General features: G+C 39.3%; 1 protein-coding gene and 1 long non-coding RNA gene across 4 annotated transcripts in view; one reads left to right on the forward strand and one right to left on the reverse strand.

The window, feature by feature from the left end:
- The window catches only part of MOSPD2 (motile sperm domain containing 2), a 64783-nt gene extending 61820 nt beyond the window's left edge, over positions 1–2963 (forward strand). The window contains 1 exon segment of one of the 3 annotated variants that reach the window (NM_001195355.1): positions 430–1046. In NM_001195355.1, the coding sequence (NP_001182284.1) occupies positions 430–567 (138 nt within the window). In that variant the 3' untranslated portion in view covers positions 568–1046. 3 annotated transcript variants of the gene reach the window in all.
- LOC146394482 (uncharacterized) overlaps positions 1–13246 on the reverse strand; it is a 59485-nt gene that overhangs the window by 9910 nt on the left and 36329 nt on the right. The gene's annotated exons all lie outside the window — the stretch shown is intronic.

The raw sequence follows: 13246 nt of genomic DNA on the forward strand, positions 1-13246 counted from the left end.
CTACTCACTTTTTGAAAGCTCTGGCTATTTGGATTTGGACTAGGGACCACAGAGCAAAGCACATGGAGCTTTGGGGAGTATTGAAGAACTTGATCTCCCAGAAGAGGTACCACATAGTACATTTAAATTTGGCAAAGATGGAGGGGGGCCCTCTTTCTGAATAGCTTGGTTTCAGTACCGCCGGGAAGTGATTGCTTTGCTCCTTTCTCAGCTAGAAAATAAGACCTTTTCAAAATGATCATAAACAGAGATACTCATCTGTTCACCAACCAAATCTAATTCCTTATTACATTTCCAGCTCCCAGCCTTTCAAAGTAGAGGGACTCCATCCCTTAAATGTTTGTGAGATTCCTAATATTCCTGTTTGTCAGGCCCGTGACGAATGTACTGTTATTGATGTAAACCTTTCCACCTTTTTTCCCTCTTCAGCTCAATCGTTTACTAGAAAGCAATAGGAAGCTTGAAGACCAAGTTCAGCGTTGTGTCTGGTTCCAGCAGCTGCTGCTTTCCTTAACAGTGCTCTCGCTTGCTTTTGTCATCTCTTTCTTCTATTTGCTGTACAGTTAAAGAAGTGGTGCTCGGTAGGCAACATGGCTCTTCCGTTCATTAGTTGGAAAAAAGTAAGACCTAGAGATTGTCCACCACGCTGAGAGTGTCACACAGCTGTGCTTCCTCCAAGGACATGCACGACATTGAGGGGGAGACTGAAACACGTCTTGAAAATAAACTGTTAAAATAAGGAAACACTGAAGAAATTGATTACCAGAGACTATAGGTAGTTAGTAAATTAAGTAAAGGCATATCCATTGTGTGAATTAATAGCTTAGAGATAATTTATTTTTCCCTTTTGATTTGAGTACTCTGAAAGCTTGTTTTATCATGTACATATATGTTAGCCAAAAGGAGAAAGTATAAGGAACATGCTTTGTTGCAGCCAAAAAATGTAATCTGCTTTTTTTTTTTTTTTTGGACAGAAATATTACAGCTGAGCCAACTTAATAGCTTTTCTATACTATGTATATAGAAGAACCTGTATATTAAAAAAACATAAAGAGTAATTTCTGTAACCATGACTTTGTAATTTTGAGAACTACTAACAGATGCTAATCAATGTTCTTTTGGAATGTAAAACCACTTAATGCCAAACCACCTTTAGCCTTTGTTTCTTATCTGTCTTCCTTAAAGGCCTGCCTGCCTTTTATTCATCTCAGACTTTTTAATGAATACTCTCATTTAGGTGGGGATTTTGGAAACTAAATTCTCAAGTTAAGGTCCAAAAGGAGAACCGCTCTAGTCCCACTTTCCAGTCCTTTTTCCATGGATTCACGTTGCTCTCTATGGCTGGACATGAACCCTTTTGCTTCATTTATTATAAAGGCCTGATCCCCTCCACTGGACCATCTTTACCCTCTTTGCTAAATGAAAATGAGTTAAAGTCGTTTTGAAAAGTAAGTTTTTGAGATGCATAGCAGTATAATTTGTTTACATTTTCGTTCCTGGTTAAAATCAGCCTTGAGAAGGGAACTTGACCAAAGACTGGACCAAAAAAATCGAAACCCAAGTGTCAGTTCTCCATTTAAGAGTGAAAAATGTAGGTCAGAGATTGACTGTAAAACCTTCAGACCAGGGCTAATTGACTTGCTTGATACTCTGCCTTTGTCACAGCAATACTGAGGGCGGTTCCTCAATTCCTACAATGATACAGCTCACAGAAGCAGAGGCTAATGAAAGTCGTTTGTTTTCTCACCTCTATCCCCATTTTCAGTCCTTGTTGATTCACATGTAAATCTACTTTATATGAAAGAAAAAAAAATAGTCTGCCTGTAAAATAAATGGTGAGATTTGATTGAGCCATGTTTGGAGAATGTTTTATTCTGAGGCGTAGTGTTGGCAGCTCTCATCTTGAGAAGGTGATGATTCCAAAATGGCACTGTGAAGAAGGAAATGATAGTCCTTTCACAAGTGGCCTAGGAAATAAAACCTTAAATGGACACTGGTCTGATACTTTGTCTTAATTTGGGTTTTTCTGTTTCAGTTTGCCAACTCCAGATGTGACACTGACCGCAGCCCACCCTAAGTACTGTCTGTAGTATCTCCCTATGTGTGCGTACAGCAGTTTCCCCTTATATGGTAGATTCCTGGCTTTATTATAATCTAATCCCCATAGTATTTATGTGTTGCTTTGTTCTTTGGCAATTAAATGAGGAAATAATTGGTCAAAACTGGAAATGTATTGTCCTAACGGTGTCCCTTTAATGTTTCACATGAAAATGTTATCGCCTCACTAAAATGTTTTTCTCCAGTGTCTGGCCAGTTGAAATTAATAACTTAACATTTGTGTGTCTATTAAATGTGACTAAGCAAAATTTACTGAAAATGAACTATAAAATCAAAGGTATCTAAACTTTTGTACTTGTCTTGATTAATCACGTATATTTACATTTGATTTTATTGTCTTCATTTGATTTGATTTTATCACATTTGTATGATTATTTTGAGGACTCTATAATTAATGATTTTATTTTTAAATGTCATTACCTGTTCATGACCAAATTACCAAGGACCAACATTTAGATTTAGATTGTTTTCACTTGGAAATTGAAAGGCATAGAGTTTCCATGAAAACATTAATGAAATAATCATTATAGGCAAGTAGCCTAAAAATGCAATTGCTGGTAAACCTTGCCTCAAATTTCATAATATACCATAACTGTTTTTATATCTTGCCACTAATTTTGACTGGATTTAATAGCACTTTATTGTACAATTACAAAAAAAAATATATTCCTAGAATTGTTGCCAGTGTAATTTCTCTAATGTTCTGGTGCTTTTCATATATTTTCAGTATTTTTATTACTATATTGGTATTTTCTTTGTATAAATTGATCAAAAGAACATGTTTTCTATTTTAATATGTTTTAGAAAAATAATTACATTTGTGCAATAAATATCATCAGGAAAAACCTCTGGTCTCTAATTGATAAAACATCTTAAAAGTCCATGCTCAGGCTCACTCTGACCTTTCAGAGATCACATTAATTTCTCCTGGACCTGCTTGCATTTTTACAAGGATGGCACCACAAGCTTCCAAAGACGCAGTGGTGGCTTCAGGTAAACCCATCCTTAGTGTATCCCGTTTCTCCTCGCCCCCCCCCCCCCCCAGGTCAGGGTCTTGCTGCTCTTTAGGGGAGATGTCCATTTCCCCAGACTTAGCATTGGCCTCACTGTCCCCACTGGGGGCTCCATCATGGACACTACCACTAGCACTGTCACCCATGTCAGAATCACCCTACACCCCCCAGTCCTAGTCCCTACACGCCTGCCTGCCTACTGACAGCAACAGCAGGAAGCAGGCTGACAAGAAGCCCTACCCAGCTATCAGGCACATGGCAGGCGGTCTCTGCAAGGTGGCAACAGAGCACAAGCAAGGGGCATGGGTGTGGTCAGGGAGGGGAGACCGGGCAGCCCTGCGTGGTGGAGGAAAAGGCCCTGGGGATTGGTTATGTGGTCTCCTGGCCTCTGGAAGACAACTCCCAAATGGTAACTACCAATCCATAAAAATAAAAGGAATAGTACAGGTCTATCTTCTAAACTACAAAAGAGGTGGAGATACAAAACCAAGGGAGAAATTCAAAGTAGAGCTACAGAGACAGACCACAAACCTACCAGAGAGCACCACACGTACCCACAACTGTGAGGGGGTGGCCTCCTTTCCCCAGAGGCACAATTTTCTAGGAAACAGAAGAGCTCCGTTGGGAGAATTTCCAGCTAGAAAAGTATCAGTTACTTCATAAAAGGCTTCAGCTTTTTCTCCTCTAAATTTTTACCAGCAACTTGAGGTTTCTTGAGTCAGAACACATGGGTCCCCAGAAGCATAAGACTCCCCTTTTCTTCCTGGCCCAAGAGGACAGAATAGAAACCCTTCCATTTGTCCCAACCAAGACAGTGGTGGGCAGGAGTGAGGGCTCTGAAGACTGCCTGGGTTCAAGTCCCCTCTCTGACATTTGCTACCTGTGTGACTTGGGAATGTTAATTAACCTCTTTTAGCCTCAGTTTCCTCATCCCTGAGTGAGCCTATAATCATAGTACCACCTCACAGGATGAGCATGAGAGAGGAAATACATTTCACACTGCTCTGGAGAGGCAAGCCTGGCTTTGCTGGTGTTGCCTCACCATCTTCCATCCCAGCGCCCTAAAACTTTTCACACTTGGGTTGATCATCCTGAATATCCCATCTCACTTAAGGCCAAATGGTAGTTCTCCAAACTTTTCCCTGCTTTGTACTCCTATCCTTGGCCTTCTTGGTATCTCACTCTTAATTCTGGTGCCTAGGTCAAGGGACACATAGAAAGCCAGTGATGATTGGCTGCCTTGAATCTTGTGAAGGGGTATGTATCCCTTACCAGTCTGAGGAAGGCTTGGTTTGATCTTTCTTTCCACCACTGCACATATACCCAGAAATGATCTTGTAATATTCCACCTGTAACAGTTTCCCCTTATATTTGTAAAAATTCCATAAAGAAAATACATCCTCATAATAATTTAGTCCCTAACTTTGAATATAATTACTTCCCTGTAATGTCCAAATAGTCTCTTTCCTACCCTACTCATGTCCCCTGCCATGCAAAGTAAGACTAATCTCTTGCACATGTTAAAATATTTGAGACAAATGATTCAACTGGCAGGAAAAGAGAGGAACATCTCCCGGACCCAGAGGAACAAGATCCTGTGCACTTTTAAGTCTTTCTAGAGTGAGAATTTGAGTGATCCTTGAAACTACCCATTGTTCGGGTTTCTTTGAATAGTCTGGGAATACATCATAAGATCTTGTTTTACAGATAAGGAAACCAAGGGCCTAAGAAAGAATTCTTTTTCCCAAGGTCACATGGCTAGTTAGTAACTAAACTTCCAAGTTCACTGCTTGTTATAACCACTCAGAACTGCCATGTCTGAGGAATAGGTTATAATACTGAAAGGTCAGAGCTAAGAACTTTACCCTAACAACAGGAGGGGGAAAAGAGAAGATATAATATTTGAGAAGAAGAGATGAGAAAACCACCACTCATGACCTTTTACCGGAAAAGTTTCTTGGTATCCTAAGCTATATAGACTGGTCTTACTTTTTTTTTTTGATCTTTTTGCCTTTTCTAGGGCCGCTCCCACAGCATATGGAGATTCCCAGGCTAGGGGTCCAATCGGAGCCACAGCCACCAGCCTACACCAGAGCCATAGCAGCGCGGGATCCGAGCCCCGTCTGCAACCCACACCACAGCTCACGGCAATGCCGGATCCTTCACCCACTGAGCAAGGCCAGGGATCGAACCCGCAACCTCATGGTTCCTAGTCGGATTCGTTAACCACTGCGCCATGACGGGAACTCCTAGACCGGTCTTACTTTCAAGAAGATTTGAAATGTACAAGTTAATGTACTATTTACTTTGATGGAGGGCTTTGTTGTGTACCATCAACCTTCTGTGAAATTTATCCATCACTCTGTAGAAGGGCATCTAGAAGGGTGTGTTTCTACTAATTATCTTGGCCATAGTCTAGTCACCTCAAAGAGTATGATACAGTATGGCTGGGTTGTCTGGTCAAGGTTTCACAAAACAAAATCAAGGTGTCAGCCAACTGCATCCTCCGTGGAAGCACAACTGGATAAAGATCAAATTCAGGTTGTTGATACAATTTTTTTCCTTGTGGCTATAGGACTGAGATCCTCAATTTCTTGCTGGCCGTTAGACAAAGACTACTCTCAGCTCCTATAGGCCACTTCCAGGTCTTTGCTATCTAGGCTCCTATATAGGCAGTTCACAACATGGCTGTTCTCATGTCAGATCTCTTCTTTCAAGAAGTTCCATTTAATGGCTCACCTGATTAAAAGAGACCCACCCAGGGTAACCTCCATTCTGATGAACTCAAAGGTGACTGATTGGGAACATTACATCTGCAAAATACCTTCTGCTGTATAAGTTAACCTAAATCATGAGAATGTTATCCCATCACATTCACTAGACCCAGCCCCTACTGAAGGGAAAAGGGTAGGTATTGGGTGGAACCTGCAAGCTCATTCAATATGGTCCCTTTATTTTACAGACCAGGAAACACAGGGTCAGGAAGCTGAACCCAATATTACCCAGTCTAACTGACTGCTTTGAATTCCCAGAGGTCCTGCATATGAAAGGAAATTGACTAGAACTATGTGAGGCATTCAAACTTATAAATAATCTGTTAAGGGAAAGTATATCACCACTATTTGAAACATTTGTTCCATCATAAAGAACACTTGAGAAACATTCTCATGGTGACTTAGAGTGCTGGGGCAAAGAGGACTTCCAGGAATTGTGTACTTTTATAAATGAAGCTCTAGTTAAAAACAGGTTTGTTTTTTCTTTTTAACTTTCCCTTTTCTTTCTGGATAACCCATTCACTTCAGTTAGTTTATTTGTATTTGTTTTCTTAACATAGATATGCTCTGTGAAGGTAGCTACAAGAAAAGGTTAAAACTAAGAAAGGAAAAAAATTCTTTTCTTATGGAAACTTGCATCATGATTCCTAGCATATTTAACTGTTCCAATTGATTTTGGTCCAGTTCGATGCCTTGAATTCTATTATTCCAGAAAGTCCCCTGCAAATTTTCAGGTCATTCTAGAGCTGTGTATGCATGTATGTATGCTAAAAATCTCAACAGTTTTTGTAAGTTATTCAAAACTCCTTCTGCCTGGATTTGCTACACCCCCATGAATTCAGACGTGATTTCACCTTCTATGTATGTGTGTCATCTTGTTTTTAACTGCAAGAAACGTCAGAACTCCTCAGATTATGACTGGCCCCTTCTGCAGGATCTGAGACTATAACAAACTAAGAAGAAAATCATTTGTCCTTCCACTCCAATACTCCTCTCCTTTCTGCAGCCAGCCCTCACCCTAAAATTGTCACACTGATTTGCTCAGTAGAACTTACCACGTGCAGTTAAATTTGCCCTGAAATGCTTTCACCACTAACAGTCAAATGAGCTTGAGTAACTTGATTCAAATACCAAATTGCTGTTCTCAGTCATAAACTAAATGTCAAAAATGTGTTGCGGGTACTTTTCCAATCCTCTAGCTCTGTGACTCCAGCTACTTCCTCTTAAGGGGGTGGAGAGGGTGGAAGTTATTATTAGGGGAAATAACAATAGTCTGACGCAGTCTCACAAAATTTAAGTGTTTTTTTTGTTTGTTTTGTTTTTTTACTGTGGCTGAGATAATGCGTTGCTTAAAAGGCAACTGATGGAAAAAGCAAAGCTTCCTTGCAAATCCAGTATTTACTGCTCTCAGATCTCTTCAACCACTAAAGATCTTAGTTACTAAAGGTGGAAGTGTATCTCTAGAGGAATCATATTTTAAAATCAGCACTTAGGGTACAATTGAGTATAGTCAAAATTTTCCCTGAAAATTCATTAGGAAGATCCTACAATAGAGACGGACATAGTAACCCATGTCTTGTTGAGTCCAAATCTTTTTAGCACCAGATAAAGCATTTGCTTCTTTTTATGGGGCTGGGGAGCTAAGTCATATAGTATAATAAATATATGTGTATATATAACTGCTATGGAAAACAATATGGAAGTTCCTCAGAAAACTAATTATAGAACTGTCATATGATCCAGCAATCCCACTCCTGGACATATATCCAGAGAAAACCATAATTTGAAAAGATATATCCACCCCAATATTCACAGCAGCACTACTTACAATAGCCAAGACATGTAAGCAACCTAAATGTCCACTGACAGATGAATGCATTAAGAAGATATGGTACATAAATATAATGGAACACTATTCAGCCTTAAAAAATGAAATAATGCCAATTATAGCAACATAGATGCAACTAGAGATTCTCATACTAAGTGAAGTAAGTCAGAAAGAGACAGACAAATACCATATGATATCACTTATATGTGGAATCTAAAATATGGCACAAATGAACCTGTCTACAACACAGAAACTGACTCATGGACATGGAGAATAGACTCATGGTTGCCAAGGGTGAGGGAGGAAGGAGTGGAATAGATGGGAGTTTGGAGTTAGTGTATGTGAACTATTGCATTTAGAATGGATAAGCAATGAGGTCCTACTGTATAGCACAGGGAAATATATCCAATCTCCTGGGATGATGGAAGGTAATATGATTAAAAAGAATGTATATATATGACTGCATCACTTTTCTGTATAGCAGAAATTGGCACAACACTACATCAACTATAGTTCAATAAAAAATAAATTCATAAACAAATATATGTACTGTGTCTTTAAAACTAGAATGACCATCAGCAAGATTCTTTTAAGAGACACAGGAGAATTGGGAATGAATGAAAGAAAAACACTCCTATGTCCCCCTCAATATACAGTGGAATAGGCCATCTTGATTCTAAGAGTTGAGGGCCAGATACAAGTGAGGTTTTTCACATACTTAGGGCCAAAATGAAAACTAAAATTTGGTCTTCCTCTTAAACAAACCACTTTAGGAAGGGGCCTCACCTCACCTCCACTTCTATCTTGCTCCCTGTTGCCTCACTCCATTCTAGTGACTATTCCCATCACTCTAGCCAAACAGTATTTTCTAAGGTCCAGCAATGACCTCCCTATCACTTCATCCAATGGACTTGCTTCAGCCTGAATGTGAACTGAGCGCTTGCGGCAGCATTTGGCTTTACCAACCACTAGGATCCTGAGACAATAAACCTCTGGTTTTCTTTTCTCTCACTCTTGTGTCTTTATTGGCTCATCTTCCTCCACTAAATCTTTAAGACACTGAAGTTTTAACTTGGGTCTCTTTCCTTTCTTGCCATAGGTAATCATCTGCACACTCAGGCCTGCAATTAGGATCAGCAAGCCATTAACCCTTTGATAATCCAACCATGCCTATTTTAGGTCTAGACATATGTATCCCACCATCAGCTCAGCAGTTCCAAGTGTCCATCACAAAATGTCATCAACAACTCATGATCCCCCTCCCCAGACTTACTCTTCTAGTCCCTATCTCAAAGGATGGTACCACCTTCCATCTATGTAAAACTGAGTCCCCCCAAGACTGAGTTCCCCTGCCACATTTATGATTAACCTCTCTAACAAAAACTTTATTCCCTTTCTTGTAAGGCACCTGTTCCCTTTCCAGACTGGGGAGTATCAAGGAAAGGAAGGATTGTAACCAAGCAACACCCTTTGGGGCTTTCCCAGGACACCCCCCTGCCACATGTCCCCTGCCTGCCTCTTGTCTGTAGAAAAACTTTAACCTTCTAGGCCTTCCTCAAGGTCTAAAGAGCAAATTTAATTAGAGAAGTGAAAAAATGAAAAATGAAGTAAAAAATGAAGAAACTCAATATAATAAGAGTGTAGCCATTAAACAAAGTCAAGGATGTTTAGTTCCTCCACAAGAGATACAGATAATATTCTGAGCCATATCCTTGAGCTGTTTTGCAGGTACTGAAAATTCCCCCACTCAAGGTGGAAGAAGTTTTTTGTTTTTTGTTTTGTTTTAAAGTGGAAGAAGTTAACTACACGTTATTCACAAGCACAAAGACCCCAGATCAGCTGGAACCAGAAGGGTGATGATGTTGACTTCCAATTTCCTCACCACCAATCAATCATAAGACTGTCCATGAGGTGATCACACACTCTATAGCCCTCTCCCCCTCTCCGTCTTTAAAAACCTTTCCCTGAAAGCCATCAGGTCTTTTGAGCATTAGCCACTCATACTCTTTGCTTGGCCTTGCAATAAATGTTGCACTTTCCTTCACCAAAACCCAGTGTGAGTAGATTGGCTTTATTGCACCTAGGGGAAGAAAACTGAGTTTGGCCTAGTAACCCATTTACACCAGCTAGAAATCTGACCTTCTTCTTTGACCCCCAGGATTTCTCCCCTCTCCACTGCCATCCCCATGCTTCAATGCACAGCATCTCTCACCTGGGCTTATACAACAATCTCAGGTAGTCCCCAGGCTTCCCTCTGACTCTCTGTAGTCCTTTCTTCATATTGCAGTCATGGATATTCTGGACCCATTGAAAATGCACATGCTGGAGGTCCCATCGTGCTGCAGCGGAAATGAATCTGACTAGGAACCATGAGGTTGTGGATTCGATCCCTGGCCTTGCTCAGTGGGTTAAGGATCGGGCATTGCCGTGAGCTGTGGTGTAGGTCGCAGATGTGCCTTGGATCTAGTGTTGGTATGGCTCCAGCGCAGGCCTGTGGCTACAGCTCTGATTAGACACCTAGCCTGGGAATCTCCATATGCCAATGGGTGCAGCCCTAGAAAGGCAAAAGACAAAAAAGAAACAAAGAAAGAAAGAAAATGCACATGCTATCATATCACTCCCCAGGTTAAAATCCTCAAGTGGCTTCCATGGCTCTTAGACCATGATTAAATTTCCTAACTGGGCCTACAAGCTGCTGAATGACCTGGCCCTTCCTACCCTCCTGGCCTCATACCCCACCCCTCCTTCTCTTTATAGTCTTGTTCCACTTCTCTGCCTGGAATTTTCACCCATCCCAATTTCCTACTCTCTCTTCAGGGTGGCTCTCAGCTCATCATAGGCTCATAAAAGGTACCTCTCTGCCCATTCTCACCATTTTTCTTCAACATATTAGAAGTACTATCCAGAGCAATTAGGCAAAAAACAAACATACTAAAAAGCATCCAAATTGTAAGGCCAGAAGTAAAACTGTCACTATTTTTAGATAACATGATATTATATATAGAAAACCTAAAAACTCCACCAAAAAAAACCTATTAGAACTAATCAATTAATCCAGTAAAATGGCAAGGTAAAAAATAAATGTACAAAAAAAACTGTTGCATTTCTATACACTAATAATGAACTATCTGGGAAATTAAGAAAACAATCTCATTCACATGTGCATCAGAAAGAATAAACTATCTAGGAATAAGTTTAACCAAGGAGGTGAAATACATGTGCATTGAAAACTGTAATACATTATTGAAAGAAACTGGAGAAGACACAAATAATGGAAAGATATTCTGTGCTCATGGATTATTAGAAGAATTAATATTGTTAAAATATCCATACCACCCAAAGTAATCTACAGATTCAAAGTAATCTACAGATTCAAAGCAATCTATAGATTCAATGCAATTCCTACCAAGTTCCAATGCCATTTTTCACAAAATAAAACAAGCAATCCTGAAATCTGTATGGAACCACAAAGACCCTTAGTAGCCAAACTAATTCTGAGAAATAAGAATGAAGATGGATGTATTCCTGATTCCAAAGATTATGATAAAGCTATAGTAATCAAAACAGCATGGTACTGGAATAAAAACAAACATATAGATCAATGGAACAGAATAGAGAGCCCAGGAAAAATCCCTGCATATATGGTCAAATAATTTACAATAAATAAACTGAGAGTATGCAATGAAAAAAGGATAGTCTCTTTATTAATTGGTGTTGGGAAAATTAGGCACATGCAAAAGAATGAAATTGGACCACCATATCTTAAATCCTATACAAAAATTAACTCGAAATGGATTAAATACTTGAATTTAAGACCTGAAATCATAAAATCCCTAGGTAATCACCTTGATAGCAGTCTTAGCTCTGATTTTTTTGGATTTAACACCAAAAGAAGGCAACAAAAGTAAAAATAAGCAAGCTGGACTAAATCAAACTAAAAAGCTTCTGCACAACAAAAGAAACAATAAACAAAATGAAAAGTCAACCAATGGAATGGGAGAAAATATTTGCATATCATGTATCTGATAAGGAGCTATACGCAAAATATACAAAGGGAAAAATAATAAACAATCTGATTTAAAAATAGGCAGAAGATATGAAGAGGCGGTTTTTCAAAGAAGACATTCAGATGGCAAGGTACCTTAAGTCAAATATACAAGGTACATGAAAAGATGTTCAACATCACTAATCATCAGCAATATTCAAATCAAAACCACAGTAAGATATCACAATAAAACCTCACACATGTTACGATGGCTGTGAGCAAAAAGCTAAGAAATTGGTTGGTGAGGATGCAGAGAAAAGAGAACACTTATGCACTGTTGGTAGTAATGTACATTGGTGCAACTACTATGGAACCACTATGGGCAACAGTATGCAGGTTCCTCAAAAAACTAAAAATAGAACTACCATACGATCCAGCAATTCCTCTCTTCTGTATTTACCCAAAGAAAATGAAAATTCCAAATTGAAAAGATATATGCACCCCCATGTTCACTGCATTATATACAATAGCCAAGACATGGAAACAACTCAAATGTCCACCGACAGATGAATGAATAGAGAAAACATTATACACACACACACACACATACAAACACACAGGAATGTAATTCAGCCATACCATTAGTGACAACACAGATGGGCCTTGAGGACTTCACGTTAAGTAAAACGAGTCAGACAGAGAATGACAAATACAGTATTATCTCATTTTGTTGTGGAATCTTAAAAAAAAAATGAGGTCATATCCACAGAGCACAGAGGTGGAGGGTTGGGGAATTTGGGGGCAAAATGGCTATAGGGATCAAAAGGTACAAAGTTCCAGTTATAAAGTCAGTCAGTCCCAGGGATGTCACGTACAGCATGGTGACTATAATCAATAATATGGTATGGAGTATTTGAAAGTTAGGGCCACATATGCAGCATATGGAAGTTCTCAGGCTAAGGGTTGAATAGGAGCTGCAGCTGCTGGCCTGCACCAACCATAGCAACATGGGATCCGAGCCACATCTGCAACCTACAGCACAGATGATGGCAATGCTGGATCCTCAGTCCACTTAGTAAATCCAGGGATCAAACCTGCATCCTCATGGATACTAGTTGGGTTCCTTACCGCTGAGCCACACGGTGAACTCCAAGAGAATAGATCTTAAAATTCTCAACACAAGAAAAAAAAAAATTCTGTAATTATATGTGATGATAGGTGTTAACTAGATTTGTTGCGGTGATCACTTTACAATATATACCAATATTGAAGCCTTATGTTTTATATCTGAAACTAATATAAAGTTCTATGTCAATTATATCTCAATTTAAAATGAAAAGGGCTCTCTCTTTCCAAGAATGTAGTTATTCAGTTCCCACTATTAGATGTTCCCATGACATCACATTTTCTTCATAGCAGTTATTGCTGCTTATATTTAGATACTTGTGCAACTTTTATTGAAGTATAGTTAATTTACAATGTTTTGTTAATTTCAACTGTACAGTGAAGTGATTAAGTTATATACATA

This window comes from Sus scrofa, chromosome X (genome assembly GCF_054392235.1).
Source record: "Sus scrofa isolate SSC_HxYL_T2T_F1_AM1 chromosome X, Sscrofa_HxYL_maternal_Yorkshire_Landrace_v2.0, whole genome shotgun sequence".
In the NCBI taxonomy this organism is placed as follows: Eukaryota; Metazoa; Chordata; class Mammalia; order Artiodactyla; family Suidae; genus Sus; species Sus scrofa.